Source organism: Corylus avellana, chromosome ca1 (genome assembly GCF_901000735.1).
Source record: "Corylus avellana chromosome ca1, CavTom2PMs-1.0".
NCBI lineage: Eukaryota > Viridiplantae > Streptophyta > Magnoliopsida > Fagales > Betulaceae > Corylus > Corylus avellana.
In genome coordinates this window covers 17,669,405-17,685,738 of record NC_081541.1, presented here as the reverse complement: position 1 = coordinate 17,685,738, position 16,334 = coordinate 17,669,405, and the positions used below count along the sequence as shown (strand labels likewise).

Here is a 16,334-nt window from a genome sequence, read left to right as displayed (position 1 = left end):
TAGAGGGACTATCTCTTAGAAGTCCTCAAAATAGACTTGCATAGCAAGATTCATTATAAAAGTTGTGTTGGTTGCATTGGAAAATGTTGTAAGTGAAGCTAAGTGGTTAAGACGATTTTTGATTAATTTACCTTTATAGGCTAACCCAGTACTACCTATGTATTCATTGTGATTGCCAAACCTTCGTAGCTCCAGCCAAGAGTATTAAAACAAGAGTAAAACCTACAATGAAAAAAATCAACATATCCAATTAAAATTTTGTAAGGCAGCTTATTGAGAATGGTATAATGTCCATGAACTTTGTATGGTCAAAAAGTAACTTGGTAGATCCTTTGACCAAGTAAATAAAAACTGTTTTATTAGCCTTTGTTATTAGAAGTGTATCCTTCAAAAAAAAAAAAATAGACGTTATAATTCAAAAGATCCAATCGCATCATGAGATCTCTCTTTGCTTTAATTTAATCTCTTGCATTCTATTTATTCCATTATTAATTTTCAGATTAATATTATTTTTGTATCAACAAAAAATTTTGCACATCAAAATAATTGTCACACCATAAAATAATCTCTCTCAATTTCACTAGAAATACTAGGATCGTGATCTTCCTGCCAACGTGAGATTTCCACCATCAGAAATTCTGGCATCTCTTTCTCAACTTTTCAAGCTGGGACTCATTTACACTAGAGGAATTTTTAGCATATATATAAAAAATATAGTTTAACAAATTAGATGTTCCAATTATATATAGTATCTAGAGATACATACACCGTATAATTGTATATTAATATGTAAATTACAATTTAAACCGAGGTCAGTTGGTTCAATTCTGAGTCTAAATTGCAACCCAACCTACTCAAGTTCAGAGGTGATAAGCTGTAGGAAATTATTGGAGAATAAAATAAAAGCACCAAACTACAACAGAAAAAAAAAAAAAAAAAAAAAAAAATCAACCCAAATGACACTAAAATTTACTATTAATTAATTCCCTAATTTTTAAGAAAGATAACAAAACAATCCTTATTCCCCAATTTCTGAACCACATCTAAGTAACAGTATACTGTGCAAAATAATTTGTAGAACCAAACAAGAAAAATTAACAAAGAAAAAACCAAAGAAAAGCTGACTTTCTGCACATAGAAACAATTGGGTCAGGACATCTTTGAATTGGCACCATGGTCAACTTGGTAGAGAATTATTTCCTTGTTTGGATGTCAGGATTTCATTGGAAAAAATCCCAGTTGATGCAGGACCATCATTGGACTGAGAGGCCATAACATGCCTTGGGAACAGATGCAAAGCCTAAATAAGGATATAAGGCAGGATAATGGATTATTGCATTTGAAGGTTTGTGCGCCCAAGGATGGAGTTAGCTAGCTCTTCATTCATCTTCACTGGAAGTGGTGGCATTTGCTTCATTACTTCTGGCGTGTCATTCAAGCTCAACCTGCATATTAATAAGATCAAAGCATTTGCTTGAGATCCAAAAAGGGGAGAAAAAAAATATACAATGATCCCTGTTTCATACAACATGAGGCAAATGCTCTAGTATTATTGATTCTGCCAACTGCAAAAACAAAGGTACATCTAACAGTTACAAGATTGGAGAGAAGGCCGGTAGAATTGAAACCTTGGTGATGGCCATAAAATATCCACTGCCTGAACATTTAAGCAAAATATATTCACATGTACAAGAAGAAAAATACTAATATTCACATCCATATCAACCCATTGCGGGCACCAGTGTAAGAAGTGAAGAGAATATTAGAACATTTGTGGAAAACATTAAGCATGGCTTGCAACATACTCATTCATGATTTTGTGGATGTTATCGCGAGTTTGACAGAAGAGATTGATGTTCTCTGGTATCTGAGCACAAAAAATAAAATAAGCCCAATTCAGTTAGGTAATCACTATGAATGCATTCATAAGCAATAAAACACACACACACACACACAAAAAAACACTCCTTTCAGAATTTTTAAGTCCAACTGCTTGAATTATACATAATGATAATGATAAAGGTCAGCAGTGAGACTTTAATTTTTGTGCAGTAGTAATTTTGCAGTATTTATGATTCATAAAATATAAAAAGGTTCAATAGATTTGACATGCAAAGAAAAGAGGATATTACACCAAGTTATAAGCAATACTAGATAAAATTATAATATGAAACTTATTAACTACATTGTTGCTAGCAGTTAAAAATGAACAAGCCCATTAATATTAGCCATTCCTTTTCAGAAAATAAACTCTTTATGACTACAACACAACCTCGATTACAGTAAGCTGACCAACAGTTTACCTATTAGTCACCTAAAACAAAGTAAAATATGTTCTCTTTTATCATAATTAATAAGGTTGGGCAGGGTTGGGATTCGGGCCATCCAATGGGCAAAAATTTCAAATTCTGATGCTATAAATGATGTTGGCCAAAAAAGATAATGATAATAAACAAAAAAAGTTATGTGAGAGAATAGGAAGGAGAAAATTGCTGCTAGATTGTTTAAGATCCATTCAAGCATAGAAACTGAAGATATCCTTCAACAGCAGCACACAACAGGTAAAGGTACATAACGGTCCTCAAGAGAGGGCTGCTAATTTTCATCATCAATGAATAATGACAAATTTGTGGCATTAGTTTTGACTTTAGAGATGTGTTGGAAACTTATGTAATAGCTAGGATTATATAAAATCAATAATCACATGGTGTAAGTTCTTCACCTGTAAAGATGAAATGTTTGCAGAAATCTGATTTAAGGCCTTTGCATTTTGCTCAAGAAGATCTCCTGTAGCACCACCAATAGCTGCAAACAGCAGAATTTGAGTTTTCAATAAGGCTCTGTTGTAGCAAATAAAACAAACTCTGCTTCAAACTATGCTTGCCGAAAAGGAGGCTACATATATATATATATATATATATATATATATATATATGTGTGTGTGTGTGTGTGTGTGTGTGCTTTGTTTGTTGAAAGAGAAATCTCTGCTTAGAATCATTTTTTTGTCGGTAAGTAAATAAAAAAGTATTAGGTTCTTTAGAACATACTACAACCTATTATTTGTATTACATTCTCCCATTGAACATTTGGTGTGTCAAACGCTTATGGACTCAACACTCAAGTCAATTTATGTTTGAATACTTGCTTGGATACAAAACAGGAGGAAAAAAAAAGCTTCAAACTCACTGGGAGAAAGAAAAGATGTGCAGAGTTCGAAGAGTGTCATGCACTTTAGGAAGAAACAAAAACATAATTACCATTTTCATAAATGTTTTTACAATCCATGCTAATAAAGATTCATATATTTATATTCTTTACATAATATATTCACAAAGATCTATGATTATAACTGTGTCGTTGTATTCATTATTCATTTAAAATATATATATATATAACTGTCCTTGTGTCTAGATTTATTCACAAAGTCCTAAATACAAGACAACACCAATGGCCACATGATAAAGAAAAGAGTCAATCCAATAGCATAACTTAGAAAGTTAAAATTATTATAATTTGAGAAAACTTCACTTAAGACTCCTGAATTATCACGGGATTTGAGAAAACCCTCCAAATTTACAAAACTCCCTGAACTTTCAATTTGATGCAATGTACCCCCTCCGTCAGTTTATGGGTGTTAAAAGTGATAAAATGACCTTTATACCGCTGACATTTTTATAAAATTTCAAATAAAATAAAGTTATTAAAAAAAAAATTACCCACGCTAGTTCACCTTGTGACCACAAAGGGTCTCAGACCCGTGGTGGGTCAGCAAACCCATGTGGGTCTAGCCGTAACCCAGCACGTGGGTCAGTGGACCCACGCCCACGGCTGGGTAGTGGCCACCTTAAAGGGTCACCTTAAAGGGTAATTTGGTCTTTTTAGTGATTTTCTTTAGGGTTTAACGTCAAAATTTGACGGAGATTTGAGGGTTAAAATGGAGAGTTTTTGAAATTTGGGAAGGTCTTCTCAAAATGCATTGAAGTTTAGGGGTCCTTTGTGTAGTTTTCCCTTATAATTATCAAAAGTGCATTCAACACAGGCCTACACAAAATAGATTCCCAGTTTAGTAGCACATGCAAGAAAAGACATGCATTCAGGTCTGGTATTGAGCATAGGATACAAATGCCAGCGAATCAAATGATGTAGTCATATGTTCAATAAAAAAAACTTAGGAGAAACTTCAGTTAACCCCCTAAATTATCATAACTTTTGCATTGTCCCTCTTAAAGTTCAATTTCTCTCAATTTGGTGTATCAATTTTTCAATTGTTTGCAATCTCACCCCTCCGTTCACTTTTCCATTAACTTTTCCCTAAATACCCCCATTTGTTTTAGGAAAAAAAAAATTTTAAAAAAAATTGCAGAGATTTAAGGCACTAGTTCAAATTTAACGGTATTTGCAAAAATACTCTTGCCTCAATCTTTGCAAAAAAATTTAAATATTTTTTCTAAAAAAAAAGGGGTAGTTTGGGAATTTTGTTGGGATTTAACAAAAAATCCTAACGGAGGGGAAACATTGGAAAAAATTAAAAGTTCGATACACTAAATTGAGAGATTTTGAACTTTAAGGGGGTATTGCAAAAAGGGTGATAATTCAAAGGGGTAAGTGATGTTTTCCCCAAAACTTATGATTTAGAGGTCGGATCACACTAGATCATGACAGAATAGGGAAGCCAATGGTTACAATGACATTTAGCTTAAGTATAGAAAAACTAAAGAAATGAGATTCGGGAAGAAAAGCATCCACGAAACAAGCAAATGATGCCATGCGGCTACATTGAGAACTATACAAAAATCAGCAACATACTATGTAACTGACCTTTGAATGAGATGCCATCATCATTATCCATAGGGATAATAGGTGGAGGAAATGGGGGAACAGGCCGTGCCGGAAAGGGAGATGGCTTAGCTGAAGCATCATTGACTCTTTCCTAAGAAACAAAACCAAAAACATAACTTCAGAGCATCTGATCACTGAAGAAACATGTACTCAACAGAAATGAAAAGCCAAAATATTGCACCATGATATACATATACACACAACCCTATTTTCACAGGATTATGGAAGAACGAGAAAAAGGCATGCTTTAAATAAGACCAGGAATTCAGACTCTTAAGCCTCGCTTCATTGGGTGGCAAGGAAAAAAACATATAATCCTTAGGCTAGTGAAAAAACAATTATCATGGTGGCATGTTGTCAAGAATACATTGTTCTAACCAAAAATTAACAGGAACACTTAAAAATAATTGCACAAATGCCATGAAAGATTAACTACCTACTAATTATCCTAAAATACACTGTGAAGGCCTTTCACAAATGGTAGCCGAGTTTTGGCAAGTTTTCATGCAAATTCAATTAACGGTTAAGCATAATCACAACTACTTATCTAAACATGTAAAGATATTCCAATATAATATTCAGAGATGTTCAAAGGTGGTGAAATTCATGGAGTAACCATTCTGTCTCATACTGTTGCATTAGCCGGTGCTCAAGTGTATTAACAAATGGTAGCCGAGTTTTGGCGAGTTTTCATGCAAATTCCATGAACAGTTAAGCATAATCACAACTATTTATCTAAACATGTAAAGATATTCCAATATAATATTCGAGTTGTTCAGAGGTGGTAAAATTCATGGAGTAACCATTCTGTCTCATACTGTTGCATTAGCCAGTGCTCAAGTGTATTAATTTTTTTAATATCTGTTCATCATTCAACTGGGCTAAATCTGCTGCTATCTAATAGTGTAAGCTCCCAATATCTCAAGATCAAATAATGATCTCATATCCCCAAAGATAAGGTAGTCCACCAAACAAAACTGGATCTGACATACTAATGTCACGTAACAATAAATGAGAATTCATTCGACAACACAAACAGCAAAGATTATGGTATTACAACATTCTCTCATAACAGAGTTATTATTGTATTATGTTGTGCATGCACTTGTATGTTAGGATATGATCTAAGGCTCATTGATAAAAGTCCTAGAACGTAACAAATCAAAAGTACCATAACAAATCAAAAGAACTGCTACAAATATTACTAATGGTGAAATTCTCAAGCAAACCAAGGGGCTCAATATCTCAATTCAATGCAAGAACCATGCATATAACTGAATAACCTATCCGATGTACAAGGAAATGGCTTGAAAATTCTAACATAATTGTTCTCATATATACTCTTTGTGTACGAGGGTTTTGCCTTTTTCTTTCAATAAATTAGTATCATCAAAAAAATTCTAACATAATTGCCAGCTTTTCTCAGCCCACAAAATTCGGTCATACTTCTCCCTTGAGGTGAGAGAGAGGGACAGAGACGGAGATAGAGAGATTAGCTAATTTTCAATGCATGATGTGCAGAAAATTTGATCTATATAAAGGACATTAGTTAAGGGAATCAATCAGCATGAATCAAACACGTATTCAACTCTCCACATGTACAAACAAATTAGAATATTCACCAAATTAATTGAGAAAATATTGTCTGAAAGCACACACACACCAAAAAAAAAAAAAAAACCTGCAAAACATACCTTTTTATCTCTGTTTTTCCTTGTTAAATTGTGTTCTTCCTTCCTTCTCTTGCTATTTTCTTTTTTCTGAGAAAATAAAAAGAATCAATCAGAACATTATAAAATTCAACTTCATAATATCAAACAAAAAAGAACAAGCAAAGAGGTGTCCTCTCAGAAGGTTACAATGTAAATTCTAAAATCAATAAAATCCAAGAAACCCAAAGAACAAATCACAGTGAATGCCAACTATAACACACATCCAGCCATTAAAATCATAGAGATGAATTTAAGCAAGTTCCTATTAAGCTCTACGCCATAAACTGTATTGTTATACCTCTCCCGCCAAAATGTCCACATAACACAGAGTGAGACTGCACCCCAAATCACATCACTCTCGTGATAACCAAATCTTCCTTTCCAACCTATCAAACTCCCATGGGTTATTGTGCCTAGCTCACCCATTTCGTGTTCTGCTTTGCCAGAAACTTTGCTGGAGGTGGTTCTGGTCCTGATGATTGTGTCTGGTGATGCTAGGCTTGATGGGTCTTCTATGGCAAGGCCAAAGGGTACCGGTGGTACTTTTCAGTTCCCGCTGTTTGTGAAGCCCATGGCTCAACCATCGTAGGAGGTCGTCTTCATCCTGGCAACCATAAGTCTTGACGTCCGGCATTCTAGTTTTCTCCGGTGAGGACAGATGACGCCGTCTTGCTCCTACTAAGTGATCATCGCGTAGCCCAGAGCACACCGGAGGTTGTCCTCGTCCCAACGATTGCCAGTGTTGACGTCTGACATTATGGGTCTCCTTCACCAAGATTTGTTGTCATCAATGGTCCTATAGCCCAGTCTTCTCCGGCCGTGGGCTCCTCCTTGGGTGTTTCTCATGTCATTGGGATTGATCCATCCAAGGTGTTTGAAGTTGGGGAGCCCACTTCGACCTCTGTAGTGCCTAACAATGGAAAGAAGTTGGGTTCGCAAGATTTTGAGGTGGTGTTGCTTTTGCTCCTAGTAACGTGGCTCCCGAGCTGCTCTCATAATTGGTTTTGTCTCTAGGGGGTGTTCCAACCTATGGAAGAGGAAGATAGTGCTGGTGCTTTGTGCCTTGTGGATGAGTTAGATAGGGATGGAGAAGGCAATCTACTTTCTTCTCAATGGGTGATTCGGGTCCCTCCAATTGGGTGGTGTAGTGTGCGAAGGCGATTTATCCCATTGTGCGAATATTATGTGAGGGTCATACGCATAAGCTTTTGGTCCTTTTGACCTTTCTGGAAGAGGAATGCCGAATTGAGGCAATGGCTGCCCTTTCTAAACATGGTACGAAAGCTAGAAGGGAGTTCAAGAATTTGAAGTGCTCAATTAATTATGATGATAGAGGTGAGTGCTCTAGTCGTGGTAAAGCAAGGTAAGGGTTCTTCCAGTGTTTTTATGAAGACAAGGATTCTAGCCTGGAACGTGAGAAGGTTGAACGAGGGGAAAAATATCTTAGGGTTAGGAATTTGCTCAAAGATTGGAAGGTGGACATTGTTCGCTTTCAAGAAACTAAGCTTGATGCTATGTTGCACAGAATTGTGCGCAATTTATGGGGTTGTAGTCATGTGGACTCTTGCTGTTTGGATTCCAGTGGGGCTTCAAGGGGTATCTTGATCATGTGGAATAAGAGTGGTGGAGAAGGTAGCTGAGTGTGGGGGGACTAGTCCCAGGCTGTTTCCTTCAAAAACACTGCTACTCATTCCACTTGGGCCTTTGCAGGTGTTTATGGCCCTAATTTTGACAAGGATAGAAGGCTCTTATGGGATGAATTGGCCGGCTTGCTCAGTTGGCGGAATCTGCCATAGCGTATTGGGGATGATTTTAATGTCAATCACTTCCCTAGTGAAAGCTCGAGTGCGGCTTGTTTATGTTCTACCATGATGAGTTATCTGATGGACCTTCCTCTTGTTGGCGGAGTCTTCGCATGGTCGATTTCACATGATCCCCTCATGTGGTTCAGGATTGATAGATTTCTTGTCTCTCCCGAATGGGAAGCCTTGTTTCTGGGTGCTTCCCAGGAGGCTCCCACGCCTTTGCTCATATCACTTTCCTATCATTCTTGACTATGGCGATGTTCGACGAGGGAGTAGGTCCTTCAAATTTGAAAGCATGTGGCTAAAGGTGGAAGGTTTTGTGGGCTTGGTAAAATAGGGGTGGGATTCTTATATTTTCCAAGGTACGCCTAGTTTTGTCTTAGCTCGCAAGCTCAAGGCTTTGAAATTTGAATTGAAAAAATGGAATGAGGTGTTTGGAAATGTAGAAAGGAAAAAGAGGAACCTTCAAGGTGAATTACCGGTTTTTGATGCTATTGAAGAAGGCAGGGCCTTAGGCGCGGAGGAGAAAACAAAGAAGGCAAAAGTTGTCCGCGTGCTAGAAAGTCTACTCTTATGGAGGAGGTGAATAAATGCACTAAATTTTTTCACACTATTGCCAACCCAAATAGAAGAAATAACTCCTTACACTCGTTATTGATTGGCGGTAGGCTCTCTACTGCTGTTCGTTTTTCTGATAGAGGATCTGGGAAGAATGTTATCTGCTACGCTTAGTAGGGGGCTGTTGGATGGTTTGTCAGTGGGCAATGTTGCTTTCTCTCATCTTCTGTTTGCTGATGAAATCTTTTGCGATGCTAGTCCTACTCATTTGCGTCATTTGCAGAGCTTATTCCTGTGCTTTTAAGCGGCGTCAGACTTAACGGTAAATTTGGCCAAATCAAAATTGGTTCAAGTGGGCAATGTTACACTGGTGGGAAGGTTGGCTTGAACTCTAGGGTTTGGGGTTTCCACTCTGCCGGTCAAATAACTCGGTTTACTGTTGGGGGACTCATACAAGGCTAAGCATATATAGGACGACGATATTGAGAAGCTGAAATATTGGTCAACGAGTTCGAAAAGGATGTATTTGTCCAAAGGTGGCAGGGTTACCCTCATCAAGAGTATCCTCACTAATCTTATTTTAGAGTGAGAATATTATTTTCCCTGTCATCTCACAAAACACTTGCATGCTAAACTAATGTAGGACCACCTTAGGATACAGCCTAAAGTAGATTATTTGGTGGAATCCGGTTGTAGAAGTTGTGATTTTAGAGCTTTAACAATGGAGAGAGAATATTTTGTTTTTGATAAATAATGTATATTTAAACAACACGTAGAAGGGCACAACCCATATACACAGAAAGTATACAAGAGAACCCATAATCCATAGAGAAAGAAGAACATAAATCTAAAAGACTCAAAAAAAGTAGAAACATGCAAAGTATGCCATGCCACTCTCCATGAATACAGAGTTAGTAGCACCAACTTCTTCAAATCGAGCAAGCCATTCTCACAATCGTCAAAACCACGAGCATTCCGCTCTTGCCAAAGACACCACATCACACACAGTGGAGAGAGGATATTAGGCTCATATAAATTGATTGGAATTGATCAATTGAAGGTATGATGGGCATAAGGCTGTTGGAAATTAATATCTAAGGTAAAAATAATCTATTAGCAGCCAGCTGACAGTCGAGGCTGGTTTAATGGGCAAATTGGTGGCTAACGGAGAACCATGGGGGTTTAGGGTCTAAAAGTTCTGAAGAAGAGGAGATGGATTAGGGATTTGACAATGAAAACTGTTAAAGGCTGAAAACAGTAACATGAAAGCAGTGAAATTAATGGGCTTGTGGTTTTAGGTTGCTAGGTTGATAGAGTTTACCGTTTGCTTACGCAAGGTTCAGACTTGTTGGTGTTGGGTTTTAGAGGTCAAGAGAGGTAATAAAGGTCTGTTTGCAGGTCAAATGAATGGTCAAAAAGCATGGAACGTTAAAGGAGCTAAGAAGAAGAAGAAGAAAGAAGAAGACACAGAGAGAGAGAGAGAGAGAGAAGTGACAAAATCACAAGCCAAAGCTTCAACCTCCAAATTTTGACACTAGGTCTCTCTTGTCTCATGTTTTTATCAGAGTGTTGTGCTATATATCAAGAATGACATGGTTCGAAGGAACTTTTAACTCATTCAGGAGAGAATCTCAATCAATCTTTTTTAGGATTCCTTACCAATGACAAAGGAATAGGTATTTTTGAGAACCAGCCCCTTTGGACACTCTTTCTTCATTCTCTTTACATTAAGTTGTTGCTCCAGCCACCCTCAACTAAAATCTGCCACAGAAAGCCCTAGCCATGGGATCCAAGAAACTTCTTGCTCCCACCAGCTGGCTCATGGAAATATTTCAGAATGCTGGTAGAGATATGACCTTCTATATAATAGAAACCCTAACAAAACTACCAAACAGCTCCTTAATTCGTTTGAGCATTTCAATTGATGCAAGGCCCAAACTCTGCGTTGATCACTCACCAAAGATGGCTCACACGCTATAAGATAGCATGTGTGCACACAATTAGAATATGTTGAATGAACTAGATGGAATCACCTAGCAATAATTAAAAGATCCACTGAACCTAGCACATTTCAAAGAACAATCGGTTAAAAGCCATATGCCTATCCATTAGTTTTTTTTTTTTTGGTCTTTAAATATTTACAGCGGGGTGCCCCCAACCAATATTAGTCAACCAATCCCCTATGCATGCACAAGCCATTGCAGCCAACATGACTACTCTTGCAGGTTATAAACTGGTTATTTAACTAAAGCATCTGTACTTTTTTCAGCAATTCTAATAGCATTACGGGTTGAGGCCCTGTTCTAGGTACTATACTGTAGCACATTTATTTTCAGTACACTAATTTGAGATTATTGATAAAAAGAAGTGAGCAAGAAGAATAGTAGTAGAGCTTACAGTCATCCATCTGCAACGCAATGCCACATCCCGGACTGTCTTATTTTGGAGTAGCATGGCTATTTTTGCATACCGAATTATGTTTGATTCTGATTTAAAGCTGCAAGGTAAATACCAAAAACATATGATTTGGATGAACAAAATCATGCATGAACAAATTAACCTGGAAAATATATTAAAGACCGAAATTTAGTGCCTGATTGAGAATAACACCAAAGCATTTATATATATATAAGAGACTATGAATACTGCAACTTCAATCAAGTTAAATGGCTCAAAAAAATTACTTTCAAAATTAACCTTTTTATGGTTGCAATCATAGGCAAGATACTAGATATTGGTGTTGACAGAGATATTGGCACTACGTTGGGGACTTTAGAAGAGATAGGAGTGAAAGCTAAATGCATCCTAGAAAGAGGATAGGAGAGGAGGAATGATGAATGTAGTTTCTATCCATTAGATAACAGTTTGTCGTCCAATTTTCATTTTTCCACATGCATGCATTTTCTTTATGAATAATAATTTTATTGAAAGAGCCTTCTACCAGATCCGATGAAGAAAATTTCGGAACATATACAAAAGCCCAATCCAAAAGAGATCTCAGAAAAGAGGATTTTAGAGAAAGCACGTTGGATTCGTAATCCTTAACGAGGCAACGATTCCTTTCTCTCCAAATGCTTCTCATTAAGGAAGCAGGAATAACTTTTCAGATTGCCTATTTGGGATGTCCCTGCCCCTGAATCTTCCAACAATAAAGCAGCTCTATGATGTTGCTAGGCATCGCCCATAAAACCCCAAATATGTTGAGAACCAAGTGCTAGAGATATTTCCAGCTCCCAATACTCTTCCACATGCATGTATGTCGATAATAGAATTTTCTTTTTTTCTTTTTTTCTCTTGTTCCTTTGTTTTTAGCAAACTACTAAATATTGATGAATATAAGAGCAGCAAATAATAAGTAACATAATAAGTAACATATAAGAATAGATGACCAAATAAGAGATAAGGTATCGCATTTTATGCAACAAGAGGAAGTCAACGTCGTCTCTCTCATGCATGGAGATAATAACATTTTACTTTCAACCATTGAACTATGAATCATTTCAGCATAACCTTTTCCCAGCCATATATATCAAAACAGCATACCATCAAAGGCTTCGACCATGCACCCCAAATTTAATCTGCATTCCCCTCTAATACATCATTCAAACTACAAGGCATACATCAAACTTAGACAGACTTTAGAATCTTCACATTTATACCAAGAACGAAAGTGTCATAAAATAACCCCAGGTGACAGACAATTCACAACTCTGAAATTCAAACACCACTCTAATAATCTGAAACAAGATAATAATAAAAAAATAAATAAAATTAAAATTAAAAAATTAAAAAAAAATTAAAAAAGGGAAATGAAAGATTGCAGAATTAGTAAAGTTTGACTATAGAGAGCACAAAACCACTGACAAGTAGCAAAAACCAGCATGGATATACTTTGAGAAAAAGAAATCCCATTTCATGAAATATCTAACAAGAACTCATCATTTAATAGAAATTTTAAGAACCCTGAAATATTTTATTTTTCTTGGCATTAGGTATTAAACTGGAAATTCTACCGTCCATATAGTAATTTTTCTAATCTAAACTTTCAGTTCTCTGCTAAAAGAAAAAATAAAAAAGTCCTACAGTTTCTTAGCAACCAAAGCAAGCCTTTAAAAGAACTCACAAATGGTTCATCAGGTTAAACAAATTACAATTAATAACTTTCAACTAACCAATAACCCAAGATGGAATCTAAAGGCGCTTTAGCTATTGTTCTTGAGAAATGACCGGGTCTGGCCCATTGCTCGAAAGAAGTTTTTCTGGGATCCCTATCTACCAAATTTTTTACTTCTGGTTCCGGCGCTTTTTCAAGTTTGACTAATTAAGCAATTTTAAAAAATAATAATAATAATTAAGGACTAAATAGTAAAATGGAAAGTTCAACCAAAAAAACCAAATTTTATTTAAAAACTCAAATCAAAATTGACTTTTGAACTCCATAGACTAAATATGCTCCTGGTTAATAACTATTACAGGAGCAAAATTTTCAAAAACCTAAGAAACAATCCAAAATCCATCATCGTTCTCAAGAAAAAAAAGTAGAATTCAACATACAAGAACCTCAAATAACCCAACAAAAATCCAATACCAATCACAACCCAAAATCCAATCAAAATTCTCAAAACCCGACTGAACCAAACCAAAAAGAACCTCAAGTAGAGTAATACTACTCTCCACACCAATTTTGCACCGATTGATGTGGCATGTTTTAAGTTGTTTCCATGTTAGCCACTTAAAACACACCAAGTGACGATTAATCCCTCAAATAACCCAACAGGAGGCCAAATTAGCACTCATAGAGCATAATCCAGTCACAAATCCCGAAACCCTATTGAAAAACAGCTACAAGAACCTCAAATAACCTAAGAAAAACTCAAATTACCACTAACAAGCCAAAATCTAATCACAATTCCCAAACTCCAATTGCAGTAAACCTACAAGAAAACCTCAAATAATCCAACAAGAACCCAAATTGCTAATCTATACTCACTTTAAGAGCCCGTCGTCGAGTATGGCCTGCTCCTCCGCGGTCCAGTCCAAGGAGATACCTGGGTTGTGCTTCATGGCGTGGTTCTCCGGCGGCGCCCCTGAATTCCCGTTACTCGGGTTCCCTCCTGCGGCCACGTGACCGTTGAACGAAGATGACGACGCCTCTTGATGGTTCCCGGACGGGTTAGCCATCAATATCCAATCGAACTATAAACTAAAATCCCAAAAGTAGAACCCCACAAATTCAATTCCCAACCCAAATCCCAGCAAAACCCAGCTCCCAGAACCTCAGAAATGACCGTTGGTTCCCGCCAATTCGATTCTCCCGCCACGAAATACCAAGAACCCAGATAGAGAAATCAAAGATTTCGTCAAAGTCAGACAAAGAGATTATATACAAATAGATACAGTGGAAAAATATACATAAAGAAATATGAGACTGAAGGGAGCTCCACCAGAAACGAATTATTGATAACTGTGGAGGGAGAGAGAGAGAGAGAAGGATTTGTACGGAAATCAGAGGGAGGGTTTTGAAGTTTGAAGATGTATCGTATTGTACTTGAATTAATATTCTTATCAAATTCTTTTTCTTTTTCTTTTTTTTTTTTTTTTTTGGCCTTTTAGAAATTATTTCCTTTTCTATTCTCTCTCTCTCTCTCTGCAACTTGTTACCTCACCGAATAAGGAAATCTTAGTACTCGGCGCAATTGAAATGACATTTTTATCCTTTGATAAAATACTATTTGCATTGCATCAATCAGATAGAGATGGAATATTCCACCAAACATATAAATCAAATTCTGTTGGAAAGAAATATTAAATAATCCATAGATTTAAAAATCTAAAAGTAAAAATATCTAATGATGATTATTTCATAATCCCACGTTAAAGTTAAGAAACGTATAAGGGAACTCATTGAGGATGATGATTATTCAACCAAATTTTAGCTAATAGAGAACTCATTCACGATGCTCTAATATAAGGGAATTATAAAATTATATTTTTGTATATATGTAATGATATTTAGGGTGCGTTTGGGAATTGCAATTTCATTGACAAAAAGTATGATTTTAAATCAAATCGCAAAAAATAATTATTTGAGATTGCGTTTTTTTAAAAAAAAAAAAATTGCAATTTGAAAACCCAAAATTTTTGGGTTTTCAAATCGCAGGTTAAAAACGCACAATTTTAAATATTAAACTGAAATTTTAAAGGTCTAACTACATTTTTAAAAATAACGTTTTTAAATCACATATTTTTAAATTATTATTTTTAAATCGCACATTTTGAAATCGTAAACTCAAACGAATCCTTATAAAACTGTTATACGACGGTCAAACAACTTGATGATGTGGCACAAAAAAAAATATTAACTTTTAACTGTCACGTCATTTCAATTATATGAGAATGGTATAGCAGGTTATTAAATAGTATTAGTTTTTGTGTATAAATTATTCACAAAAGTCTTGAAGCAAATGGCATTGTTTCTTGTTATAGAATCTAGACCAGTAGCCCTCGCTTTCTGGTATGCCCTTTTGGCACCCTTTTTGTGACCAGTAATGGTGCACCAAGTTCTGGGTGGAAAAAAAGTAAAGGTGGAGTTGGAGCCATAAATTCAACTAGAAAGAGAAAAGAAAAAAAAAGGATCAACCTACAATAGTAGGTAGTGAGGAATCTCTTTGTGATAAAGGGGCAAAGGGGCTTGCATATCTCAGAGGGACAATACCCTTTGCTATAAAGGAGCAAGTGAAAGTGGAAGTAGCAGTAGTTTCTGCCTTCATTTCCAGCTTCTCTCTAAGTTTTTTCTTCTTTCATATCTCCAACTATAAATTCCTCCTCCTTCCTAGTGGGAGCCCCCACTACCCGGGCTCTCCTCCCTCCTTCCTTCTTTCCTTCCGTCATGCTTTGCTGCTTTAGATGGTATATCTGTGGTTTATTAGGAAGATTGACACCTTGGAGAGAGTCTTTCAGTGATACCATAATATAGCATGCTGGACATTACTCAACCAAAATTTTAAGCTTATGAATTTGAGCCTAATTAAGCTATTTTAATTCACTACTGACATCTTAAAGAGAAGCTGTATACTCAACAATCTCCCTCTTACATGTAAGTCAATCACCACATTGCTACACTCCTCAAACGTAAGGCTTTTCTTATCAATCTTGCGGGTTGTCTCCAAGATCACTTGTGTGGTAAGTACTGAATTTGTTGGCACTATGCATGCCTTTTTTCTTATTCCACATACTCTCGTTTGTGCTCATGTTTTGTACCGTTGTCCCTACTCTGAGGGCTTTTGTCTGCTCATGCTTTGTACCTTTGTCCCTACACTGAGGGCTTTTGTCTGTGTGTATACTACTCCGACCATACCATACATTATCATTGACTCTGATACCACTTGTTAACCCATTAAAATAACAATATGCTAAAATA

At 36.3% G+C, this 16,334-nt stretch overlaps 1 protein-coding gene across 1 annotated transcript; it reads right to left on the bottom strand.

The window, feature by feature from the left end:
• Positions 1-717: 717 nt before the first annotated feature.
• On the bottom strand, positions 718-14,461 carry LOC132167197 (uncharacterized). Its single transcript, XM_059578105.1, has 7 exons — positions 13,905-14,461; positions 11,312-11,411; positions 6,534-6,599; positions 4,819-4,930; positions 2,723-2,805; positions 1,806-1,867; positions 718-1,445 (listed from the first exon to the last, which is right to left on the bottom strand). The coding sequence occupies exons 1-7, from the start codon at positions 14,093-14,095 to the stop codon at positions 1,331-1,333; spliced, it is 729 nt and encodes a 242-aa protein (XP_059434088.1). The 5' UTR covers positions 14,096-14,461; the 3' UTR covers positions 718-1,330.
• Positions 14,462-16,334: the final 1,873 nt, after the last annotated feature.

Bases quoted from the DNA above. Each gene is read 5' to 3' on its own strand.
- LOC132167197 (XM_059578105.1), bottom strand. From the start codon at position 14,095: ATGGCTAACCCGTCCGGGAACCATCAAGAGGCGTCGTCATCTTCGTTC. The intron at 2,806-4,818 runs GTCAGTTACATA...TGCTGTTTGCAG, and splicing joins TGATGGCATCTCATTCAAAG to CTATTGGTGGTGCTACAGGA. The intron at 1,868-2,722 runs GTGAAGAACTTA...TTTTGTGCTCAG, and splicing joins CAAACATTTCATCTTTACAG to ATACCAGAGAACATCAATCT.